The 27,007-nt window shown below is 39.7% G+C and overlaps 1 protein-coding gene across 1 annotated transcript in view; it reads right to left on the bottom strand.

Annotated features, from left to right (window-relative positions):
• Positions 1-27,007, bottom strand: part of ARMC1 (armadillo repeat containing 1) — a 40,609-nt gene that overhangs the window by 11,801 nt on the left and 1,801 nt on the right. The window contains exons 2-3 of the mRNA XM_086465293.1: positions 26,318-26,521; positions 22,030-22,121 (exon numbers count right to left, since the gene is read on the bottom strand). Coding sequence (XP_086321419.1) covers positions 22,030-22,121; positions 26,318-26,509 — 284 coding nt within the window. The 5' untranslated portion in view covers positions 26,510-26,521. The remainder of the gene's footprint in view (positions 1-22,029; positions 22,122-26,317; positions 26,522-27,007) is intronic.

Here is a 27,007-nt window from a genome sequence, read left to right on the forward strand (position 1 = left end):
TCTGGGAGAATTCTTTTGCATTGCAAGTAAATTTGTGATTTAAACAAGCCTCTGGAGTAACTGTCATTCTGGATTACCGCACAGAGTATTTTAAAAAATCACCTTCCCCTAGCCCACTGAGTGGGACGGGACAGCAGGTACATACTATAAAGTCGTTATGCAGTTAGAGATTGTTTGAGAACAATCACTGGAACAGTCTCCCCAGGGATGTGGCAGAGTCCCCATTGTTGGAGGTTTTCAAGATGCGATTGGAGAGGGCGCTAGATACTTTTATCTAGGTTCTTTCTCCCATGAAAGGTTGGACCAGATGATCTTCTGAGGTCCCTTCCAACCTGGGCTGTTCCACAATTCTGTGACTAGAGTTCTGCTACCCTGTTAGGGAAATGGCAGCTTCTAGTTAGAGCAGAGTAACAGTTGGTTACCATCTCTTTCAGAAGCGGTAACATCTTATATTACTTCAGTGAGATTCAGAAGATGCCTGTCAGAAACACAAACCTTTAATTTTCACTGTCTTCTTGAATTCCTGTCATCCTAGACTGCTGCCTGTCCTTCCATTATGTTCACCCAAGGCTGGCTGTTTAAGTAATATGAACACAGAATCCAAGTGACATGTGCTGTATCTGTCAGAAGAGGATACAAGGAATAGTTCTCATTTTCTTGACAGTTAAAAATAACTTTGTAAATATGGTCCAAGTGCTGCAATGGTTTTATTAGCATAACAAGACTTTTTTTAAAGTTCTAGCAAAATCTAAAGGACATGAAAATTACTGGCTACAACTCTAAAGGTGTAGGTGATGTGGGTTGAGTATGCATGCTTGGAAAGAACGTGTAAGCAGCATATAGCATTATAGCTGTACAACTAGCATGTGACTTCAGTATACCCACAGCATCATAAAGGATAATAGAGGGTGAAAGAGTTAAACCCCTGACAATCCCTGACTAAGATACATAAAAACTTTACTTGCATTTTTCCTGAGTTCTTCCCCTGCAAGGATGGTTTTAGCTATTCGCTGAGCGAAGCTGATAAACAGACAACATCTTGCCTGACATTAAGGAGACAAAGCTCCAGACATCAAGGAGACATGTCTAATACATGACTGACTGTTACAAAAGGTTGCATCAGAAAGTGGGCCCTGGCTTGTGCTCAAGAAGGAGGATTCAACTAGAGGACAGCATGAGGAAGACTATGAAGGGCTGGGAACTCATCACTATAAGACTGCCCTTCTCAGGAAATCTGATGGGTATGTATGGTTTTTTGTATATGAACTGATGTGTTTCGCTAACCCGTTGGAGCACATATGGAAGGAGATAACCCCAGTGCTGCCCGGCCCTACAATAAAGAATACCTGCTTAATAACACTTAGTTGCTATTGAGTTGTCTTTGATTCAAGGGGCCCCAACAATCTTCCTAGCATAGCTGCATGTGATGTAAAGGTAACACAGAAAGTTATGTTTCTTCCTTTAGAAAAAGCATAAATGCTGACAAAGACTACTATAGTTGATTTTCCCTTTTGGAGAAGGACAAGACACAAATACACGTGGTGGGTTGACCCTGGCCAAAATGCCAGGTGCCCACCAAAGCCACTCTATCACTCCCCTTCCTTAACTGGACAGAGGAGGGGGGGAAAAACCAAAAAAACCCAACTGGCTTGTGGGGTTGAGATAAAGACAGGGAGATCACTCAGCATTTACCATCACGGGCAAAACAGACTCAACTGAAGGGAAATGTAATTTATTACCAATAACTCAGAGAGGAGTAATGAGAAATAAAACCAAATCTTAAAACACCTTCCCCCCACCCCTCCCTCCTTTCCTTGGCTTAACTTTGATCCCGATTTTTCTCCCTCCTCCCCTCCCCCCAGCAGCACAAGGGGGAAAACAGGGAATGGGGGTTGGGGTCAGTTCATCACACTGTTGTTTCCTGCTGCTCCTTCCTCCTCAGGGGGAGGATTCCTCACACGTTTCCCCTGCTCCAATGTGGGGTCCCTCTCACGGGAGAAAGTCCTCCATGACTTCTCCAACGTGAGTCTTCCCACGGGTTCAGTCCTTCATAAACTGCTCCAACGTGGGTCTCCTTCATGGTGTGCAGTCCTTCAGGAACCGACTGCTCCAGCATGAGCCCCCCTCACGGGGTCTCTGGCAGCAAACCTGCTCCAGCGTGGGCTTCTCTCTCTCCACGGGCCACAGGTCCTGCCAGAAGCCTGCTCCGGTGCAGGCTTCCCACGGGGTCACAGCTTCCTTCAGGTATCCACCTACTCTGACGTGGGGGCCCTCCACGGGGTGTAGGCAGTCATCTGCTCCACCGCCCATGGGCTGCAGGGGGACAGCCTGCCTCACCATGGTCTTCACCACAGGCCGCAGGGGAATCGCTGCTCCAGTGCCTGGAGCATCTCCTCCCCCTCCTTCTGCACTGACCTTGGTGTCTGCAGGATGTTTCTCTCACATATTCTCACTCCTCTCACTCACTGCAATTACCGCTGTGCAACAACTTTTTCACTCTCTTAAATACGTTATCACAGAGGCGAAAAACACTGTCGCTGATTGGCTCGGCCTTGGCCAGCGGCGGGTCCGTCTTAAAGCCGGCTGGCATTGGCTATATCTGACATAGGGGAAACTTCTAGCAACTTCATACAGAAGCCACCCCTGTAACCCCCCTGCTACCAAAACCTTGCCACGCAGACCCATTACAATACATTTATAAATATATATACGTGGGCTATATATATATGTGTGTGCATGTGTGTGTAAAGTAGAGACCACCTTATCCTTTTTAAAGCTATAATATTTATGTATATATTTTAACATAAACATTATGTATATATACATATGCGTACACTACATACCCAGTCCTCTATCAGAGGCAGCAGATGCAATCATAACCCTGCTTGAAGTACAGCAGACCCTGTGCACAAGCACAGAAAACGTTCCAGGCATTTCCTCAGTGTGTACATTGTGCTCTAAAGACACATTAGCCAAACAGGTAAGAAACATACTGTAACGGCGTTTCATTAGACTGTTTCTAAAGGTTTTATAACCTAGAGACAGGAGGTTTACAAACTAAGGAGGGTATAAACCTTCACCAGAGATTCAATTACATCCCAGATTCTATCAGAAGATTTGTGTCATTTAATTCCAAAAGTCTGACTTCTATAGTGATGCTGCTTTTGGTTGTACTTGCTCAGTTTGTCTACTACCCACAATGAGACAACAAAGTTCACTACCCATTCATGAAATTTCAAGACTCTTGATAATCTTTGAACAATCACCTCAACCCCTGGGAAGGTGATGGAACAAATCCAGAAACCATTTTCTCCAGACACATGAAGGACAAGAAGGTGACCAGGAAGAGGGAGCACAGATTCACAAAGAGGAAGTCACGCCTGACCACCCTGATAGCCTTCTACAATGAAATGACTAGCTTCATAGATGACGGCAGAGCAGTGGATATTGTCTTTTGACATTGTCTCCTATACAATCCTCACAGAGAAGCTGATGAAGTATAGACTGGGTGAACAGATAGCAAGGTGGACTGAAATCTGCCTAGCTGGACAGGCCCAGAAGGTGGTGATCAGGGCCATGAAATCTAGCTGGAGACCAGTATCTAGCAGTGTACCCTGTGGGTCAATACTGGGTCAAATTCTGTTCAGTATCTTCATTAATGATGTGGACGACGGGGCAGAGTGGACCTTCAGCAAGTCTGCAGATGACACAAACCAGAAAGGAGTGGCTGATACACCAGAGGGTTGTGCTGTCACCCAAAGGGACCTCGACAGGCTGGAGAAATGGGCTGATGGGAGCCTGAAGAAGTTCAACAAGGGGAAGTGCAAAGCCCTGCCCCTGGGGAGGAACACCCCCAGGCACCAGCACAGGCTGGAAATCAGCTTGGCAGAGAAGACCCTGGGGGTCCTGGTGGACAGCAGGTTGGGCATGAACCACCCATGTGCTCTTGTGGCAAAGAAGGCTAATGGTACCCTGGGCTGCATTAGGAGGAGTGGTGCCACCAGGTGGAGGGAGGTGATCCTGCCCCTCTACTCAGCACTAACGAGGCAACATCTTGAGTACTCTGTCAAGGTCTGGGCTCCCCAGTACACAAGAGAGATGGACATACTGGAAAGAGCCCAACAAAGGGTCAAGAAGATGATTAAGGGGCTGATGAGGAGAGGCTGAGAGAGATGGGACTGTCCAGACTGGAGAAGGCTCAGTGGGGATCTTATCAATGCACCTAAATATCTGAAGGGAGGGTGCAAAGAGGACAGAGCCGGGCTCTTTCCAGTGGTGCCCTGCAACAGGGATAGAGGCAACAGGCACACACTGATACACAGGAGGTTCCCTCTGAACATCAGGAAACACTTTTTCACTGTGAGGGTGATGGAGCCCTGGCACAGGTTGCCCAGGGAGGCTGCGGAGACTCTGTCCTTGGAGATATTAAAAAGTTGACATTGTTCTGGGCAATGTGGTTTAGGTGACTCTGCCTGAGTAAAGGAGTTGCACCAGATGACCTCCAGAGGTCCTTTCCAACCTCAACCGTTCTGTGAGTCTGTGAACACATTAGAAATTGAGAAGTCATCGTGTAAATTCAAACAGCAATGTACATGGAGTATACCCATTTTTACCAACTTGCGGACAGCTATTTTTTCAGGTTAAGAGTATTTTAGAAGTTAGGCTTTTATGTAAGCAAAACAGAAATGTATTTAATTTTCCTGCCAACTATTTTCCTTACATACTGTTTTCCAAAGAGTTTTGCATGACAGGTGTAATGCACCTGATAATTAGAAAGACTGAATTATAAGCAGCTGTGTAATTTTATTTTTACTTCAGAAATTTCCTGCTCCCATATTTAGACTTACAGTTCATTGCTCAGTCCTAAATTGTTCTATCTTAAGGCATCATAAGCAAGGCTAGATGGAAAAGGGGAGGCTTTGTTCTCAAAGTCATTAAACAACTTGCCAATTGGTATTTCAAATGTTTTACACCTTCCTGGAAGGTGAAAAGAAAGGTTATTGAGCTTATCACACCTTATAATAACAAACTTTTGTTAAAAAGAAACTTTTAACAAAAAACTTAAAAATCCAATAGTTTACTGGTTCAAACATGACATTGATTTTAGGAAAACACTGCTCCAAGTTTTCTCCTTCAATCTGTAGCACTTTTTCATAATTCTACTTAGCACAATAATTGTATTCAGTAAATCTAGTATTGAGCCAAAAATGATATCACACAGGAATACCAAAGAAGTATTTTAATCTCAAGTCATTTCAAAACATAGAGCAAAATGCCACTGTATATAAGCTTGCTCAGGAGTTTCCATTTTTACTCTTCCTCTTAACTAAATCTGATGTAGTTCAACAGTACTCAATTTATAATCTAGGGACCAATTTCAGCCTTGTGCAAATGGACCTTGTTCCCCAGAGTTGCTCAGGAATGAAAGAGCTAAACCCCTGACAATCCCTGACTAAGACCTCATTGTGATACATAAAAGTTTTACTTGCCTTTTTTTTTTTTAAGTTTCACTTGCATCCTTGTTTTCCTCAGTTTTTCCTCCCCCACAAGGATGGTTTTAACTATTTGCTGAGCAGAGCTGATAAACAGGTAGCATCTTACCTAACAAGATTAAACAGACCTTGAGCAAGTTCATTAGGCCTGCTGTGTAAGTCACTGATAACATGAACTCAGCCAAGATAAGCACCCAAGGAGATAAGTTTAAACAGATCCCTTGTAACATTCCGAGGCCAAAGGACTGATGAACTCACTCAGTGACTATAGATGGAAAAAGGAAGCCCAAAGTTCAACTAGTGGACAGCATGAGGAAGACTATGAACGACCACCAGAGGGTGAAAAGACCCTAACCCTAAATCTACTGTGCATGCTTGGACTATGTAAATGAATTCTGGGAACTCATCACCATAAGACTGCCCTTCTCAGGAAGTCTGATGAATATGTATGATTTCTGTGTACAGGAACTGATGTGTTTTGCTAACCTGTTGGAGCACTCGTGGTGGAACGATCCCCAGTGCTGCCCAGAGCTGCAATAAAGAATGCCTACTTAGTAACACTCTGTTGTTACTGAGTTTTCATCTCAGAATCCTTACCCAGCCACACTTAGCCTCGAGTAGCGTTAGAAAGCAAGGGGGTTTGGAAGCTCTGAATTTTGTATCAGGAGCAAGAGATCCAAAGATCAACTGAACTTCACAACATCTAGCTTTAGAAGGGGCCATCACTTACATCTCAGGATACAAGAGGAGCTACAGCTCATTCCATGCACAAGGCTGAGAAACCTCTGTAAGGAGACGTCAACCAGAGGGAGACTCCTTCTACCACAGAACAGCCATTCTCCAAAACTCTGTTAAGATCCAAGCCAGGAAAAAGATATACAAGTAAAATATATTTGCAGTATACCACTTATACACACGTAATATACACTTTCACATACAGAGTGTATTATATGTATTTTCAGTATGCACAGCCCCACAAGGGAGGGGACATGGCAGCCAGCCTTACAGCTCATGGAGAAAGGTTGTTACAGCCAATCAGAAAGGCTGACATGCATTGTGTGGCTCATCACTATGCTGATGCTCACGAGTACTTGGGAAACCAACATACAGAAAAATTAATATTAACAGCAGGTCTGTAAAAGCAAAGAAAGGTAGCAGTGGTGAAGGAAAGGTTAACTCAACCCACAAAACTAGGGAAATAGATCTCAACATTCTGAAGTCAGTTCAGGTAAAATTTCCTATATTGACATCTCAAAGAGTTTACACACTACTGGAAAAAGAGTAACTTAAAGCACCTTAAAAAAATATCCACAATTCAAGTCTAACAAATATGAAGAGTTTGAAGAATAAAAAGTCTTCATTATCCACGTTAAGGCTGATGCTTGGCAAGACCTCAGCTGAATCCCATACTAAATAACTTACTCATAAATTAAAAGTAAAAACAACTCTCAGATTTATCACAGAAAGTCTTATCACAGAAAAATCCTATGCAAGTCAGTGACTGTAACAGAGTGAATGCATCATTTTTTCTTCAAAATACTAGTTAGAGATGCTCCATTTCTAGGAGAACCCAAGCACCTTTATAAAAAGTTTGAGAAAACTTATGATCACATAGAAGTAGATATTTTCACTTGATCCCAATCCTTTTCATACATGCAAGTACTGCCCCTAAAAGGCAGAACTAATATTTTTCCCTGGGATCCTAAGTAGCGATATTTTCAACCATAATTTTATTTCTGTAATGGACCTCATTCACTGCAATACATGTAGCATCCTATATGACATAAAAAGCACAAGTAAGAATGTAATGGATTGGCACGAACTCTGTCTAAATACATTGTTGGGTAAATGAAGCTGTATTAGAAATCTTAAAGCATACACTTGGTAGAGATTTATCATTTGATTTAATTATGGCTAAAAATGGCTAACAAATTAATATTCATATCAACTATGCCTTAAGACCACTGATGTATTTGTTTCCAGGTGACCAATTTCTTTCAGAGCCCATTCTTCCTATATTTAAAGACAGAAATTGTCTTTACAAGAGCTAAAGGGAGCAGTAAGCTGTAAAGAATTGCTACATTCTGTAAGGAGGGGTGGGAAATCACTAATCCTTGATTCTAGAAGTGAGACACAATGATTGACATGGTTTTGATGAAAACCGAGCATGAATGACAAGCCTAAAGAAAGAGCACGGTAATAGAGTAAAAGCAATCTGTTTCAAGACAGTTATCTGATCTGGCTGGTTTTCTGGCTGTTCTGCTCCACTGCCAGGGCAAGATTCTTTCTTATCTCCAAGAATGCTGCTCTTTCTTGTAAGATTTTAGTGCATCCCATGACACAGTGGGCTCACAAGCATATGGCTGCTCTCCTGACTCATTTCAGGCAACAGGCAAGTCATCTGAAAACAACCTGAAAGAGCATTACTTCAGCACACACCTTCTCTCAGTTCCAGTATGGTGCTGTTACCATGCTACCCATCACAGTACACCTCAGCTCCCTCTAGCCTCAAAACACCCAGTAAAGACCAGGTAACATTATACAGCAGCTGACAAAAAGGATTACCACCTGCTTCCTTAAAAGAAAGTCAAAATCCTCAAGAATACAGACAGCAGCATCCCTATGTTGGCCAACAACACTGTATCAAGCATAATAGTAGGCTGACAACAGAAAAAGCAATTCGTAAGTGTAGAACAGGAAAAACAACAGAACCTGTAGGATTGGGTTTCTGAAGTGATACAGTGAGCTGCAGCACTATGAATCTCCAAACCCAACCCCCAAGCAGCTGGACTGCTCCATGAACCTACATACAGCCCAAGTGCAGTTGTGTTATGTGACTGCACTCCAATGGTATCAGCCATGTGCTAGCTACATGTCACCTTCATCTACTCCAAGACTATCGTACCACGGAAACAAGGCAAGGTCAGAGACTTTGCTAGGACATTTTCTAGACCTGGAAGATACTTGCCACTTGGCAAGCCTTCCCAACTCTACTCACACTACTGTCTGCGTCAATTTGACCAGGAGACACTAAACTAAGAAAAGTTTGGAAGAGAATGAGGAAACCTTATGTCTTGAAGTTGATTCTGTGCTAAGCAAGAGATACTTCACTGAAATTAGGAGTGAGGACTGGACTTCCCAGGACCATTTTCAGCTCAATTGAAGTCATATGACTACTGACACTGGAAATTTAGAGAAACTCTATGTAAATGCTGGGATGTTCTGAAGACTGCTAAAAAAAAAGCATAAATATTAAGTATAAATTGTAAATCTGAGTAAAATCACAGTACAATCCCATTAACTGCTGTAAAATCAGTGACTGTGATATAATCTTAAACTTTTAGCAAACTAATTACCCGTGCTTAGAACATTTCCCTGATTCATTCTATTGTCCTCTGATCACAAGAAGAGAACAAATTTTCAAGAATAGGATAACAGATTTGAATATATGCCGTATGTTTAACCCAGCTATTGATCTAATTTTGTTTAACTCTTGCTGTTTATATGCTAAATGAAAGATCAGCTGTTGATCTTCCACAGCTTGGTATCATCCATATGGACACATTCTCAATCCCTGCTGCCCCCACCCCCCCCCAAAAAATAATCAAGGCCTATTACTCAACTAAATTTTGAACTTGGAGGCTTCAGAGTAGCATTTGCTAGATGAGTCTGCGTAACAGACACAAACTCCATGTTGAATTTCACCGTAGCTAGTTCCAGCATCTTGCCTCCTAATGAACAGTTATCATTTAATAGATGTATATGGCAGAAATCACATTTACTATATGGCTTCAACAAATTGCATCAGGGCTAGAAATAAAATCTTAAGGGTAGGAACTCTCACTGGTCCTTTCCAGTGGAAGATATCAAACACTGGCATTAAAAAGCCAATCCTTCCTGTTAATAATGCTGTAGCGACCAGGCAGAAGTATTGGTAATGCTGATCTCAGGCTCTGTACTGAAGCATTTTAGGAACATCTTGAAGGAAGCCAAATACCACTTCTTGTACTGTCAGCATGCTAATAGCATTAAGTATATCATATAATAATTTATGATGACTGTATATAATTGTATAAAATCCTTTTATATCTTAAAAACCCCACAGTTTAATTTTGAGAAGTAAGCTTCATTGGATTATTTCCCTGAAATCTACTGGAGAAAGTAAAAAAAAAGTTTGCAAACTTGCAGATAAAAGCTTCCCTGGACAAAACCTGTTTGAATAATAATAATTAAAGTACAGCACCAACCTGTACCAGAGGAAAAAAAAATGCAGGTTTAGTCTATGTAGGCATATCTGTGTGTAAGCTTTATATTTAAATAAATTGCTAACATACTTAATATTAACCTATTCAGCAGACTTGAAGTAGGTAACTTTGAAAGCAAAAACTATTTAAACATCCTGTTTTCACACTCTTTTACTACTTATTTGTGGCAATGGCTTTTTTTTTTTTTAAAGCAAGCCAGTATTAGCAGCTTCACTGCTAGCCAAAGGGACAGCAGTCATGCAAAATAGGTTGAAGCATGCACCAGGGTATAAAAAAAAAATAAATGTGTGAACTTGATGATATACTGTGTAATTACAGAATGCACTAATTTTAACTTGTTCCAAGTTATTACATAGGACTTCCTATCTGCAAAATTTAATGGAATTCTTGCAGAAAAAGATAATGTAGCATGTACGGCAAAACAACAAAGTATGAAAACGCATTGGCTGGATGGTCGCATTCAGAGTCATGGTCAACAGCTCAATGTCTGAGTGAAGACCAGGAACAAATGGCATTCCTCAGGGGACAGTATTGGAACCGGTGCTGTTTAACATCTTTGTCGGCAACGTAAGACAGTGGGACTGTGCTCACCCTCAGCAAGTTTGCTGATGACACCAAGCTGTGTGGTGCGGTCGACACGCTGGAGGGAAGGGAGGCCATCCAGAGGAACCTGGACAGACTGGAGAAGTGGGCCTGTGTGAACCTCATGAGGTTCAACAAGGCCAAGTGCAAGGTCCTGCACCTGGGTCAGGGCAATAAGTGGATCGAGAGCAGCCCTGCAGAGGAGGACTTGGCGGTTGCTGCAGTTTGAGCCTACCCAGCTGGCTCCAAAAGCACTCCGCAGCCACTCGCTCACCCCTACCCCATCCCTGAGGGATTGGAAGGAGAAAATACAACCAAGTGGCTTGCGGGAGAGACAAAGGACAGCGAAGGCTCACTCAACAGTTATGGTCATGAGCAAAAGAGACTCAACTTGGGGACAGCAACATACATTTAATACAAAACAACCACCACCATCAAGGAGAATGAGAGATTACAACCAGGTCTTAAACGCAACACACACACACCACCCCCCAATTCCCCCCACCTCTCCAGTCTTCCCAGGCTCAGCTCTGCTACCTCTTCCCTCACAGCAGCGCAGGGGGCAGAGAATGGGGGTTACAGTCAGTCCGGCACAAGATGTCTCCGCTGCTCCTTCCTCCTCAGGGAGAGAGGTCCTCGCAGCCCTCCCCTGCCCCACCATGGGGTCCCTCTCATGGCAGACAGCCCTCCACCAACTGCTCCAACGCGAGTCCTTCCCGCGGGGCCGCAGCTCCCCAGAACCCCCCAGCGCGGGTCCCTCCCGGGGCTGCCACCCTCCCACCGACGGGCGGCTCCAGCGCGGCCGGAGTCACGGCTGCTCCGGGCCCGGTCCCTGCTCCTCCGGCCCGGGGCCCTCCGCGGGCTGCGGGGCGACCTCTGGGCCACCGCTGATCTCCAGGGGCTGTAGGGGAATCTTTGCATCAGCACATCTCCCCTTCTCCTTCCTCACTGACCTGGCTGTCTGCAGGGCTCTCTCCTATCCCCCTTCGCTCACCAACACACACAAAACAGACTGCAATCAACAGCTTCTTTCACTCTTAAATAGTTATTCGCAGAGGTGCCATTGGTCTGGCTTTGGCAAAAGGCGGGTCCGAAATTGGAGCCGGGGAAGCTTCTCACAGCCTCTTACAGGAGCCACCTCAGTAGTCCCCTCCCCGACTACCAAAACCGCGCCAGACACCAAACCATCACAGGAGTGTTGATTGATGAAAAACTGAGTATGAGCCAGCACTGTGCGCTCTCAGCCCACAAAGCCAGTTGCATCCTGGGCAGCACCAAGAGCAGCGTGGCCAGCAGGTTGAGGGAGGGGATTCTCCCTCTCTCCTCTGCTCTGGTGAGACCCTATCTGTAGTACTGCCTTCAGCTCTAGGGCCTCCAGTGTAAGAAAGACATGGACCTGCTTGAGTAGATCCAGAGGAGGGCCATGGAGATGCTCAGGGGGCTAGAGCACCTCCTCTACGAGGACAGGCTGAGAGAGTTCAGGTTGTTTTAGCCTGAAGAGAATGCTCCAGGGAGACCTTGGAGTGGCCTTCCAGTACTTAAAGGGGGGTACAGGAAAGACGAGGAGTGACGCTTTACCAGGGAGTGTAGTGACAGGACAAGGGGTAATGGTTTCAAACTCAAAGAGGGTAGATTTAGATCAGATATTAGGAAGAAACATTTCATGGTGAGGATGCTGAGACACTGGAACAGGTTGCCCAGAGAAATCTGGATGTCCCTTCCAGCAACCTGGTCTAGTGGAAGCTGTCCCTGCCCATGGCAGGGGCATTGGTACTAGATGACCTTGAAGGTCCCTTCCATCCCAAACTGTTCTATGGTTCTATGATTCCTGTATTCACCTAACCCAGAATAAAATATTGACTTTGCACTAGTTGTTCCAGAGTAAAAGTCACTTTCTTCTGAAATAACAGCTCCATTCAAAAAAATCTAAAAAAGGCTGTTTCATCATTAATATTTTTTGAGGCATTTCCCTTTGTGGAATTTATCACCTGTAATACCCAAGTTCCAATCACACACCAGCACCTTACTATGTTTCTTGCTTGAGCAGCATTGAGAAAAAGAAAAAAAGAAAAAAAAGAGTAATACAGACACCTTTGGTTTAATAAAGAAATAAGCCCTTTTTTTGGGATGCTTAGCATGAAGGTCAAAAACCATGGACTAACATCACCTGTTGACAAGCTCACACTAACCCAAAAGCAGACATATGATATTGGCAAGGAAAGATGAGAAACATCACACTACTAAGCATCCATCAACTCCCTTTTCATAAATGGCTCCAGACTACAACACTGTCAATCCGCACCTGTGGTAAGTATTAAATACTTCATAACACAACTTGATACTTCTATTTCAAAGCATCTTAAGTGTTCTTTGCTCTTTATTTTAGCAAGCTGACAGAAAAAGTCAGCATATCAAAGAACTTACCACAGCACTTTTTCTTGTAATCTCAACAGTAACCAGTGAATGCTTTTGACACCAGCTGATGACAAGGTTTATTGAGTGTTAAAGGCTCCCTGAGTTGCCATTACTATTGCTGACTCTTCTGCTAATCCACTCAAATCTCTTCCCTCATACCTCAGTACTGAACTCCATCACAAAAAGTGAAGGCAGTTACTTTTCAGCACACCATGTCAGGTGGGTCTTGAGGCACTGAGCTCAAGTGATAGTATTTTTTTTTCCTACCATACAGTCAGCAATTAGTTAAACACCAATTCAGATTCTATTCCTTTAAACACATCAGAACATAGTGCCACACTCTGTAAACGATTTTATTTTTTATCATCAATGTTTCTCAGAATTCCATAATTGTTTTAATATAAAGTCTGCAGGAAAAAAATAGGAAGTAAGAACACCTTAAGCTTATACTACTTTCTAAAATACTTAACTCCCTGCCCCAGAAAGTTTCTAAATAAAGAGGAAACTGGCTAAGACATTGAGCACTGTCCTGGTTTGGGCTAAAACAGAACTAATTCTGTTTTAGTGCTTTAACTTTTCAGTTAAGTCTCCTCTAACTAACAGCAATTTCTGAAACAGCAGCATGTTTTTCCAGACAGTGACTGCTTCTAGCAGTGATAAGGCCTGATGTTTATAGTTAGTACCAAGGAATGGTGGGCAGAGAGGCCCTTGCTTGCACTTGTTCTTACAGCGACCAAGGTCACTGCTAAATCTTGTACTTCGTTTTGGGGTGCCGGGAGTGAAAAGGGTCACAAGCACGAAAAAGGTCACACCTGCAGGGAGGAGTGAACCGGACAGGTGACCCAAACCTGACCAACAGAGTATTCCATCCCATACATGTCATTCAGTATAAAGCTGAGAGATCACGAAGGTGTCTCTCTCCTTCAATGGCCGACATCTGAGGAGGACTCTGTCTGTTCTTCTGTTATCGATCCCGATCTGTGCATCCCTGAATCCAGTGCCTGAGTCCAGCTCCTGCGTCCTGTTCCCGTCTGCTGCCAAGTCCAGCCTGGGACTGCCCCAGTGCCAGCCCTGCAGTGTGGTGGTGACGTATGGTCATCAGGGTGGGGGGAGTTGGGTTTGGTATTGGTTTTGTATATATTTGTACATATTGAATATATTTCATTATTTCCTTATTCTTATTATCTTTTCTTTTATTGTTATTGTTTCATTAAAGCTGTTTTAGTTTTCTTTTCCAAACCGTAAAGTCTCTCTCCCTTGTTCTCTCTCCATTTCCCTTTTGGGAGGGGAGAGGGGTTAGAAAGCATCTGTCATTCATTAGTGGCCAGCCCAGCTTCAACCCTTGATAAGCACAAAGGCTTTCAAATATATGTGTTTTTATTGAAGTTATTTTATACTTCAGACTTTTTTTCAGTGTTTCAAAGTTATCTTTTTTATTCACTCATCACAACATTTCTTGCCTATAATGAAAAGCTCCTAGTTCATTTTCTAACTTCCCAACTGATTTCTTCACATTTAAATACAAAGCACTCAAAGTAATTATAACTGTGGCCCTCTCTCTGTGAAAAAAAGCAACTCCAGAATAATGGCTATTTACTCAGTAACAGGTACCAAAAATTCTTTTCCAGGTTTAGGAACGTATGATTTGGTAACGTGGCTTTTCAGATATTGTACGTAAATCACACTGTAGAACTTAGGCACTTTGATGGTTGGGTAACAAGGTACTGCTTGTTATCATATTCTTAAGTCAGTCATCATAAAACAGCTGAAGGCCATGACTTTGGAGAACTTAATAGGTAGTCTCCAAACCATACCTTACGTAAATGACCAATTAAAAACACTGCATTAGTGATTACTGACTTTGTTACCTCACTATTTGTCAGTCAACTTGGAATTCACTAAGTACCAAGAAAACGGACTAGAGAAGCTGTTGAAATGCAAGTAGTGTAGCATCAGAGATGTGCCAAGCAAGCTGTGCATTAACTGCAAGTGCTGCACAGAAACCAGTAACAAAAGTAGCTGGTCTGCTGTTTCACTGAGCATGCAAATGTATTGAACTAGTATTATAAAAGCTAGTCTATTCAACTAGCCTTGTATTGAACTGGTATACTAAAAAGTCAATGGATGCACAGCACCTGAATTAAATTGAGATAGACATCAGGTGATGAAAAGCCACACAACCAACAGTCCCAATACAGATGCTAGATACCACGTGGAATGTTATGAGGTAGAAGTAGTAGTAGGAAAGCAAAAAGTGAAACCAAACTGTATTGCTGACTGCAGTCAAAAACATTATATTAGGAATTATACACACATGAAAGAATGAAAAAAATACACACAAAAGCCAATTCTAGAGGCTGACAACCACCTAAACTGTTGAGTACAAAACCAGTACTGATCGTACAGAGGTCACTAAGCAAGTTGGGTGCAAGAAGAAGTGACAACTTTGTAATACCTCTTTGACTACAGAGAGGTCCCAAGACAAAAAACACTAACCCAGAACATCTGAAGTCCATCAAGAGATCATCCAGAACATCTTGTAGGGCATAGGGGAGACCCATCCATTTTCATATTTCTGTCAGTGACCAATTCTATACACACAAACAAAACCAATAAGCTCATCCTAAATTGCACCTCTCCTAATAAACCTTTAGAATACTTATTTATATGACTGCTAATTTCTATTAATCCCTGCAAAATAGAAATCCACAGTAATAGATCAACATGTAAATTACTAATCACACTCAAATTGTTGGCAGTCAAGTCTTGGGCTATTCTTACAAACGACATCCATCTTTCCAAGCCTTTAAACTTTATTTTCTCATCTCACAAAACCCAGAAAATTCTCATGGAAAGCCCATCATGACTAAAGTCCAGGTTAGCACCAATACTGTAAAACTAGGTTTTTTACATAATTTCATTAGTTGATGCTTTTTGCATTTTATTTATCATTACCATTTGTCTCTGTGCCAGTATCTCTGTGTTGAGATCATGACCTCCTATATCCTTCATAATGCTAAATATACTACAGGAATTCAAAGAAAGGTCTTGAAACATTTTAAGAACAATTAGCTGAACTGTGAGAAAGTCTGAACTCTTATTAGTTTGCCATGACTAATAATCAAAACAAGCAAGAACTTTTACTGAGCACATGCCTTACTGATCTAAGAAGCCCAAAGCATTGAATACATCCTCTCCCCTGGCCCTCCACTCCTTCCTATACATAATCTCCTCCAAGTGCCAGGAAGCTGGTTGACAGACAAAAGGAGCATTCAGCCACTTAGTACAAATAACATGGTATACTGAAAGAAGAGATACCAACATTTCCCCCCTTTCCTAATATTTCAGTGTGGGTTTTTCTGGCAGAGGTTGCTTTTTTCCAAAATAACTTCAAAAAAACAAACAATTTTTGAAACTTGTAAGATTAACAAAATATACAATAAAAACACTCCTTAAAAGAAACCAGGGGTGGGGGAGGGGGATACTAAGCCACTTTGCTTAACAATGCTTCCTGCTGTGACCATCTATTACGAACAAGCACATTGCTACAGCACTGAACAGGCGAGCCCCACAGCCCAAAGAGATGCACCAACAACCAATACTGTAATTTTCTAGAAGTGCTTCTAATAGAGAAAAATGTAAGAAAGTGGCTAAAATAAGGAGGTTTGGGAAAATAACAGGAAAGGAAGTGCAAGGGAAGTTAACATGGAATAGACTGAGAGATGCGTGTATTACTCTTGTTCCAGGCAATACACGGCAATTTGTAAATAATTTCTAAAAATAGCGGGTTTAGAACTAATTTGGTCTATTAAAAGACATAGGATAACCATGTTTTTCTCCAAAACCACAACTCAGTACAGAATCACAAGTAGAGTCCAAAAATAATCATGCAACAGAATCATGCTTCCCATCACCCAATCTCAGCTATTTCTCAATTTTAACATGTAAAAAACCCCCACATACCAAGGACCACAAAAATAACATTACCAAGTGATTCAGGTATAGAAAAATAAAATCTCTACAGTCTGTAAAAAGCTATTTCCTTCTCTTTTGCAGATGGGAACTTAAGTATTCCAATCAACAGCGTAAATGTGTAAATGCAGTAAATGTGAAAAGTTTACAGAATTTTTTAGCTATAATTTCTCAAAGTATTATCTTGACGCCACTTGTGATATGGCAACATCCCCTTCATCATCAGATATCCCTTTAAATATGCAGTTTGCTTTCTTGCTAATTAATACATGGCCTTTGCCCTGTCTTCCCCCAACCACTCCTCCTTTCTCAAAGGAGAAACAAAAAGTTATGTCACACAACAAAAATTATAAAACTATTGTGATGCTACATCCCTACTATCTTAATTTCAGCAAATATGACCTGACATACTTGGCTTTTTATTGTCAGACACCATAAGTTTAAACTTTGCTGGTTTCAACAAATAATTAATTTTTAAAAAAAGTATAGGTAATTAAGACTACCAAAAATTAAAATTTAGTAAAAAGTCAGCAATTATATACAGCATGTATTTTACCAGATCTGCAAGGGACTCTAATTAAGCACATATTAATTGCCCTAATCTTCTTAGACACGTAATAAATTGGAAGAGCTGATTAATGCACTGGATTTAGTTCAGCTTGTTAAATCTGACACCCTGGCAAAGGAAAACTATCTTGAAAAGCTCTTTTAGCTAAGTAATTGGAATTTTACTCTCAGTAATTTGCCATTCCATAATAAGAGCTGTTTAGTATATTGACTCTTCAGCAGTTGTTTTTTTTTTTCTAAATACGTTAGTTATATTTAAACAGTACCATTATGTCACTCACAAAGATTACGAAAAATTATGAACTTTGACCTTTACTGTCCATCAAAAGTCACTTTCACTCTGAACACAAATTAGTGTATTTTCTTGTAGGCTATAAATCCTAATTAATTTTAATTCAAGAAATTGCTAATAAAATTTTATAAAGTCCATATGGACACATTAAGTCCTCCATACAATTCATAAAGCCAGCACCTAAATCAGTTTTCAATATTAAATAACTGCTGATGACTGCTGGGATACAATGAAACACCATTCTCCAATGAGCCTCAATTTCTCCTCTCCTTTTTACCTGTTTACACGAACACTTCTACACACATGTGTACTTCTACACTTACGGGTATTCAGTTACCTGGCAAGGGAGTGAAATATTTGTGTGATAGCAATAAAGCATTATCAGCCATAAAAAAAGAAAAGTTTGAAAACCTTTGAAATCCAATTTCTCTCCAACACAGTTACTACCTCTAGCTTCTAACATGGAAAGATGCATCAAGCACCACTTAAAAATAAGCAGATGTGGATGAACAAAAAAGAAATCTGCACTGCTAAGGAAAAAAACAGCAAGTATAGAATAGAGCAACAGAAATTTTTATCTTTGAAAACCATTTTAAAGTATTCCATGAAACTCGAACAGCTTCTCAGACGTCCTAGAAAATATGGAAGTGTATAAAGCCTTTCACATGAAGTATCTCAGAAAATCATACATGTTCAAATCAATTTCAGTCTGAAAAAATCCTAAATAAATATTTCACTGCCTTCAAATTTTTATTCTGTACTCCTCGGCCTATAAGCTCCAGTCTCTACATCTAAAATCTGTTACTCCTCCATTAGCAAAGACCAATGCTCATAAATCTGGAAAATCACTGTGACAGTGAACCTACAACCTATCCTTTGTTCCTTAGGCAAAATGCAGTATCAAATAAGGAGTCAGCTGAACATTCATTTTAAGCAGCAAAATGATTTTCACAAACATGCTATAACACTTATTTTAAGCAAATACCAAAAAGCTGATCAGATAATACTAGGGGACTGATAAGTCATGAAATGAGACATAAAGGTACCTCAAAGAACTAGTTAAACTTGGATGTCTCTCAAGTATTTCCTACCCATTTTCCACCATGCAGTAGGGAGTATAATTTTCTGCTTATCGTTGGATAAACAGGTGGCACTCAATCTCAACTCTCATCCTTGGTAGTCTTGTGAAGGAAACAGTACTTTATCTTCATGATAATGAGTTTAAACAAGTGCTATATTCTTCTTCCATTAGTTGCATATTACTTGTGACAAAAGGGTTTTGGCCTGTGCCTGAGGCTCTCATGTACTATTACAAGAAATCATAAGTAGCAAAGCAACTCCAACTATTTTCCAACTGATGACATCAACCATTTGAAGATTTGTTGGACTGGTCAGCTGTAAAAAGGTTAAGACAACAAATTCCACCTGAACTTGAGGTCTCTAATATAGAGACCTTCAAGGCTTATAAAAAGACTCATGTGATGAGAAAACCCCTCAAATTTCAGCATTTACATAACTGAAAACAAAAGAGAACTGGAATTCTAAACAAACTCTTGACTTCCTAAGCTGCTCAACATCAACTTCAGTCTGAAATACGACAAATATTCAGTTTGCAACTTGCCTCTGTGCAAGCTCCATTTCATGGCTTGAAAAGACATAACACAGCTTTATATCAGTGGCAGAACACAGTCTGTCATAATTTAGTACTTAACAGGGAAAGCCACTGGACATTACTTAGTTAAGTGAGAAGTCAATGAAAGTGAACAGTGAGAGCTACAAAATCCTTGATGAAAGGGAAAGGATTCAAACCACAAGATGTGTGCTTCACCTGTCAAGAGCAAAAAGCCACTGACCACAACTTCTGGTCCAGAAGATGTTTGCTTCTGTCTCACTCAAAAGAACTGTGCAATAACTGGAAAAGCAGAATACTGACAAGTTCACACCTCTTTGTATGATTTGTTTGCATTTTTATACACATTGCCAAAAAAATAATCTAAACCAAAATTAAACTGTGTAAATAATCAAAAGATTTTTAGATTAGACAGAGTAATGAGCTAGATAAGCAGATTCTGGAAAGTACACTGGAACGCACAGGATGAAATCATTAAAACCAAAGCATTTATAACTGCATTTATTAATGTTTAGTTCAGTTCAAAGGACTACAATATCTTCTGGTAAACTGAAATCACATTAAAAGCCAGAATCTGCATTTTGTAAAGCAAATCTGAAGAAGGTAGAGACCTTGTTTTCTCTTACAGACTTTTTAGCAAAAACCCACAACCCTAAACCACTGGGTTTTTGTGACAAAAATAATTTTACATTTATCGTCTCAGCACTTTTCTACCATCTTTCTCCATACTTCTGCAAGCTATACAAAACTTAGCTTCAGCATTTCCTGTCAACATAAAATCCTGACAATCACAAGACAGTCTTGCATTTGAGGACACTGTGTATTTAAATTTTCATGATATCACATGAATTCCAAAAGTTACAAGCAATATTTCCAAATGTTACAAGCATATAACTTAAATGTACGTTCTTACTCTTGCCAAAGAGCTCTTCTAGAAAAAAACATAACAAGATTTCCCATTTTTACTGACTTATCTCTCCTTTTCTGCACGTTTCTGAACTTCACACTCTTTTGGTCCTTGAAATTGAAACATAGAAGAAAACGCTGTCAAAGAGATTTCCATAAAATTCTTTACACAAAAGTTTTAATTACGACTGTTTCCCCAAGTAATACTTGTAAGTTGCAGAGACTAATAACAAACTACCATTCCCCTTTCAACAATTTCTTAAGGATGTCTCTCTGCTCTAAACATACATGTAATCTATACTAAAAGTAAGTTCTTCTGAAATACATGCTTCTGTTATTACCTAAACATTTCAGTTCTTATTGTTCTTATAAAAGTAGTAAGCAGAGACTGCTGTATATTTTACCTTAATTATGCTTGTCCTTAAAAAAGGTGGATACCGTAAGACTTAATTCCTTCCCCCTCATACATCCTATTAAAAGCAACTATTTTAAAAAGTTATAATTACTACATTATTCAGAAAAATTGAGAACTATTTGCTTCTGAATTCTAGTCATTCATTTTATCATCCTAATTAAGACACTCGTTTTAAATCCTTGTGTTTTGGGTAACTGGTGAATAACAAGTTGATATTTAGGCACAATGCTGAATTTCATGCCAACATATAATCTTGTTAGTTTCAGCAGAATTAGCGAAGGACTTAAACAGTTTTCATCTTTCTTAGATCACATATCACACAGGACTTGTGAACAGACCAGAATTTCCCAATTCTTCAGGTCCACAGCTTGAGACAAGCAGTGTCAGAGAGAGGGAGAGAGATACACCAACAAAAGATGCACCACCAAAACTGGAGGGGCTATGGGATGAAGAAACTAGCAAAGTCTAGCTGGGTATTTTCTAGAAGAACCTTGTAACTTATACCACAAGTGATACACTAGAGATTCAACTAACATATTAAAGATTCAGAAGCTTTCCACTTCAATCTTTAATGCAGAATTTTGTGTTTATTCCTTTTCTAAATAACAGTTTTAAACACTCGTCTGACACATCTCAGCACAGCACTATGACTTTTCTCCTCCCTCATGGAACAGTTCCTCACATCTGAAAAGTCTAGTTAACTCCAGCACTATCAAACTGTGTGTAATATAATCACCTTTTGATAACTTGATGGCAAATTAATTTTTCCTGTGACAGACAAATCTTTGAAGGAGGCTGGGGTTTGTTTTGCTAATAATGATTCATCTTAGTTCACCATATTAACTTCTACTTATAAGTGCACACTTACATCTTCTCTAGTGTGCATATACCCACACGTCTTCCAGTACTCAAGACTCAACAGTTAGCAATCTTAAAATCCAAGAGTCACAAATTTTAAGAGACATAACCCAGTTCACATATTCTACAACAAAATTAGAGACCCCCACAAACCTCACTGACTTCTACTCCACATGATGCTTCCTCAACACAGAACTGCAGATACATACCTTCAAAAAAATATATCGAAACAAATACGTTGCATATACAATTTCCCTTCCCAAAGGTGGGATTTGAAGAATAAATGTGGCAGATGCCAACCAATTTTATTAAATGCACTAGTGCAAGGCACCCTTATACAATGATGAAAAGGATTAGAAGAGAACCTAAAGGGAAGAGACAAAATTAGTTATCTGTAATAAGGGCAAGAAATCTGTTTGGCAAATGACTTTCAAAGGAGTATTTCTTGTAGATTGCAGTCTAATTACTTTACTATACTGTAAAATGTAAACCATTAACTGCTTGCAGCCACAGAACTTCAAGGAAGAATGCAACATTAAAAATTTGCTATACGAATTCATAGTCAAAGTTTTACTCTGCGTCAGAACGTTATATGTTTACACTGTCTTTGATCCAACAACCCATCATAAACTTACTTTTGTATTACATTCTGTAAGCTGAGCATCATACCCAATTCACTTTTCATCTTTTCTCTGTTGGCACGGCACTCTGCCAAATAGCGGAGAGCCTAAAAGGAAGAGGACCACAGCAAATCAGCAATATGTCCAGTACATTATCATTCATTTTTATTAGTGTACACCTGCAAAACACAGTGTGAGTTCTAGTAAGAAGATAAAGATTATTATCACTTACTCCAAACATTAAAAAATTGTTTTATTCTTACAAATGCACAGAAAACATAGAATATCTAATCTATGAGCAAAGCTTGAGAGACTGGGTTTGTTTACACCGGCTAAGAGATTCTAAGGGACAATCTAACAGCTGTCTACAACTACCCAGAAAGCCTTTACACAGACGATTAAGCCAAACTTTCCTCTACAGCAGGAGACAACGTAACAAGGGGGAGCAGCCACAAATTGCAGCTTGGGAAGCTCAAACCAAATACTACAAAAAGTTTCTTCGCTATGCAAATAGTTCAACACTGAAACAGATGATCTAGTGGGACTGCCAAATCAATGAGACAAGCTATAACTGACCTGACTGAGTGTTGGTGATAGTCCCAGTTCAAGGAGGAAGCTGAAGTGAATGACTTCCAGAAGTCCCTTCCAACAAACATTTGTGTGATTGGAGATCTAAAGTAATTTTTTATACACTATGCTTCTAGCATAATTTCCATCAGTTCTATGGGCCCCCACAGTACTAGAAAACTCACCAGCACCAAGTTTCTACTGTCCACAGAAAGGGGTCTACCACATTTATAAGCTGAAGACTAAATGCAATATTCATCACTCCATGCAAGAAGAATACAAGCAGCCACAAGCTGCTTAGGTTATTGTTACCTAAACCGGGAATTTACACTTATTTGTTGCCCAAATTTTGTTTATTCGACTTCCAAGGTAGAATTTTTGCACAACTTCACAGTGCTGACCCCAGCCAGCAACTGTATATTTGCATGATCCTGCTAACATAATACTCTTCTGGTTAAAATGTCAGTCCTTTTCATGAGACATCTCTCTATTGTTAGTGCTGACAAGGTCTTCTTAGAAGGAACATCCAAAGGTGTACTATGTATTATGTTTTAATTAGTGTTTTATTGATGTAGGTACAAGAACTACACTTGCAAAAATCCTACAATACACAAATACTGTGGTTTATAAAATGGGTTTTAGGATTGCAAGGTTTAGAAGTGCACCATTTCTCTATATACAGTCATATAATAGCCATGCTGCTCAATAGCTGCTTTAAAAATAACATGCTCCTTAATCCCTTCAGAGATAGAGAACTAATTATCTGCGGGTTTTTTTCTAAATCATCTTCAGCACATATTAGGTAAAATTCAAGACGACTTTACTACCTTTTGAGAAAGTCTGGCTGCTGTCCAGCATAAAAACTTTAAATGTGATTTTTGCTATTTACTCATGCGGATCGGTATCAATAATTGTAGTTTATAAATGCTGTATATGCATTTATTTTCTTACTCAGCTACTGGGAACTACCTGAATGCCAGCTCTGAACTACTAACTTTCATGTTAAGATATCCTTACTGATGGAAAAAGTTTCTCATTGTTATTAGTTTCTGTTCAGGTGATTTAGTAAGGATGTCATGTTGTTGGATAAAGAGAAACCCATTCTCTTAACTGCTAATTATTTGAGTCAAAATGTAGGCAGTCTCTTCTCCAGTTGTTCCATAAAATGTAACTTCCACTAAGATCAAACACAAAGTTATCAGAACAACTTAAGTGACCTGACCTTTCAACGCTAAGAGTCCTATTCCCCCTGCCCTCATGGGAGATGAAAATGTCTGCACCTCCTAAGAAGGGAGATTATTTATGCTTATTAAAATCGCAGCCTACTGAAGGCATAAGGAAGATTACTATTATGGACTTCGGCTCAGCCTCTGTTCAGCAAAATCCTTATCTACCTTAGCTTTAATCTCACAAGTAATTTCATCATAATCAATAGGACTACCTCCATACTTGAATATAAAAATACACTGTTGTCAATCCTAGTAACGAGACACCTTTGATGTTTAAGTGAAATGTTAATGTAGTTTAACTTCAGAGTCCTACTTTTAAAAAATTTAGTCCAAATTTAAGAGGAGAAAAAAAAGCAGTATCGCCTGGGTTACTTTACTTTTTTTTAAAACATTCAAAACTTTTAGCATTTGAAGTGTACTGTAAAGAATTCCTTGAATCAAAACTAGAGAAAACTATACAAAAATATACCACTTCCTGATCAGATGGAAGAAAGGACTGAACTGAAACTGCACATGGGGAAGAAAACACTCTCCCTAAAAGATTCTACGATGTATCAAAAAAGTTAAATAGGGAACTACTATGATTCATACAGATTATTTATAATTCCAGCCATGGGAATCACAGAATAATACAATAAGAAATTTAAAGTCAGTGCTGTACATCCCTTTATTAGGTACAAACTTAACGGAAAATCATTACATTTAATGACTCCCATTCAAATGGAAGCCTCTTTTTGACCAACGGCATGGCTAGAAAAACAAAACCAAAACAAGAACCTTTCAGAATGGAAAAATATCAAAAATAACTAAAAAGTTATCAGCAAAGACATTAAAAGAACCTAAGAAGTTCAAGAACTCACGAACACAAGGAATCTGAATAGCAGCCAACACGTCACAGTAAACTGACCCATTTCTGAACGCTGCCAGGGTCCTGGGACACAGCACGGTCTCCTCTAAATCCTAATTCTTAACCCACTCTAATTGTAGGTTATCACTGAATGGAACAACACAGTCATCTCCCATTCCCACCCAACGAGTTGTCCTTACAACACAACTTGAATAATATCTGAGGCTGTGGAACCATGCTGCACCCTCAATCTGACAAAGTCAGTCCTTCTCATGTAGAGTTAGTTTTTACAGCATGATCACAGATTGATAACAGAATCTCATGCAGGCAGTGAGAATACGCAGCCCAAAGGAGCAAAGGAAGGAAATGGAGAGAGAAACATCCAAACAAGACTCTCTTAAGACCACAACTTAAGGAAACTGCACTGCAACATATTCCCAAGAACTGTAAACTCAACTCTATGTTCTTCCAGTGAATATGGCAACGCTAACCTAAGAATCAATTAGGAGGACACAAGTCTCCTGGATTATGGGACCTCATTCCCTGAGCCTGGATGAATATCAAAGACACTGAAGTAATTCCAAGCAGCCCACTAATGTCCTCTATGAAAGTAAAACAAATGAAAAATACAGAATCATGGTACAGATAGGTCTTAATGGTTAAAGAATAACATATACTTTTATATAAAAGCCAGACCCTTAATTCTTCAGTTTCACATTGTTTAGATATCAAAAATGACATAAAAATGGGAAAAAAGAGCACCACATGCATTTCAGTAACTTTCTTATTAGAAGAATTGAATTGGACTTCTAACAAAATCTTGACTTTTGTTTGTCCTGTTTCTAAGCAAGAAATACAATTTTTTTAGTATTTAGGTTCAGGATGAGAAATGAGGACTTTAGCATTTATGATTTAGAAGATATGGACAAAAACTGGAGGTGTTGATAGAGCTAGGACAAAGGTTGGACTCAATCTTAAAGGTCTCTTCAACCAAAACTGCTATATGATTGTAAGTTGTATTACATATTACTGGATTTGGGGTTCAGGTTTTTTTGGTTTGGAGCGGGGGCTGGTTGGTTGGTTGATTGTTTTTAATATGAGGGTGGTCAAATGCTGGAACAAGGTGCCAGAGAGGTTATGGAATCTTTGTCCTTCAAGGTATTCAAGAATCAAGTGAACATAACCCTGAGTGGTGATCCGAGTACACTTAATTTGAGCATGGAATTGGACTACATCACCTCTGGAAGCTGCTTTTAATCGAAACTACCCTATGATTTTTTTATATATATATATTTTTTTTTTTTTTTTTTTTTTACAATATGAGTGTCAAATCACTGTGTATGTTTACCAAGCTCCATGACTTCATCTTAAGAAAGTGATTTAAGGGCACTTACCTCCCTCCACAGAAAAAGTGAAATAGCTGTATTAAGGAAAATATGCAAAGGAGATTAATCTCTTCCAAATCCTGTAAGTTTCCCTGGAACAATGCGTCATTGCTAAACATTTTCGTAAATATATGGGTTCTTAAAAAACACATATAATGAATATCAACATAACATAAAACCAGGTTATATCTTTTACATTTTTACTTGTTTAAAGGCATATTAACAAAGCTACAAAATGTCCTACTGACATATCAGTTGATCTCCAGAATACTTACTAGTAAAGCTGAATGAACAACTGGAGGGTTGGGATGATCCAAAAACAGAATGAGACCTGGCAGGCATCCTTGATCCTGAACAATGGCCCGTCTGTTCAATGGATCAGCTGCTAGATCTCGGAGTTGGTTAACTACAGAGAGTGCATCAGGCTCCTCACTCATAGCAGAATTCATTTTTTCTGCACCATGCATACAAAATATTTGCTGGGAAAAAAAAAATCCCTGTTACTAATACCACAACATTTATCATCAATTAAAATACAGGTAAGATAAAAGCACTGATTTGTTGTAAGCATAAAAGTATAAAAAACTAAGGACTAGAATTCAGGAATGTAGATGGAACTGGTAAGGATGTGGATCTTGAAAACTGTAAGCTTCCTATGCAGAGAACAGCTAGGTTTGGTTAATAATATTTTCATTTGTTTCTTATATACAATTTCAGAACAGTCAGGCTTTACAGAAGTACGTTTGTTTTGTTTTGTTTTTTTAATTTATTTTATTTATTTATTTTTACACTACTGACATACATTTCTGATAACTCCACAGTTTTCTCACAAGGCACCCTAGAAGTCTATAAACATCTTTCTGTATAAACACATGTAAAAATAAAAATATGCACTTTCAGAGTACCTTCAGCAATAATTCAATTTCACACAAAAATGAACCAGAAAAGCCAGCAAAAGATTAACA

The sequence above is a fragment of the Leptosomus discolor genome, chromosome 5 (genome assembly GCF_034619465.1).
Source record: "Leptosomus discolor isolate bLepDis1 chromosome 5, bLepDis1.hap2, whole genome shotgun sequence".
Lineage (NCBI taxonomy): Eukaryota > Metazoa > Chordata > Aves > Leptosomiformes > Leptosomidae > Leptosomus > Leptosomus discolor.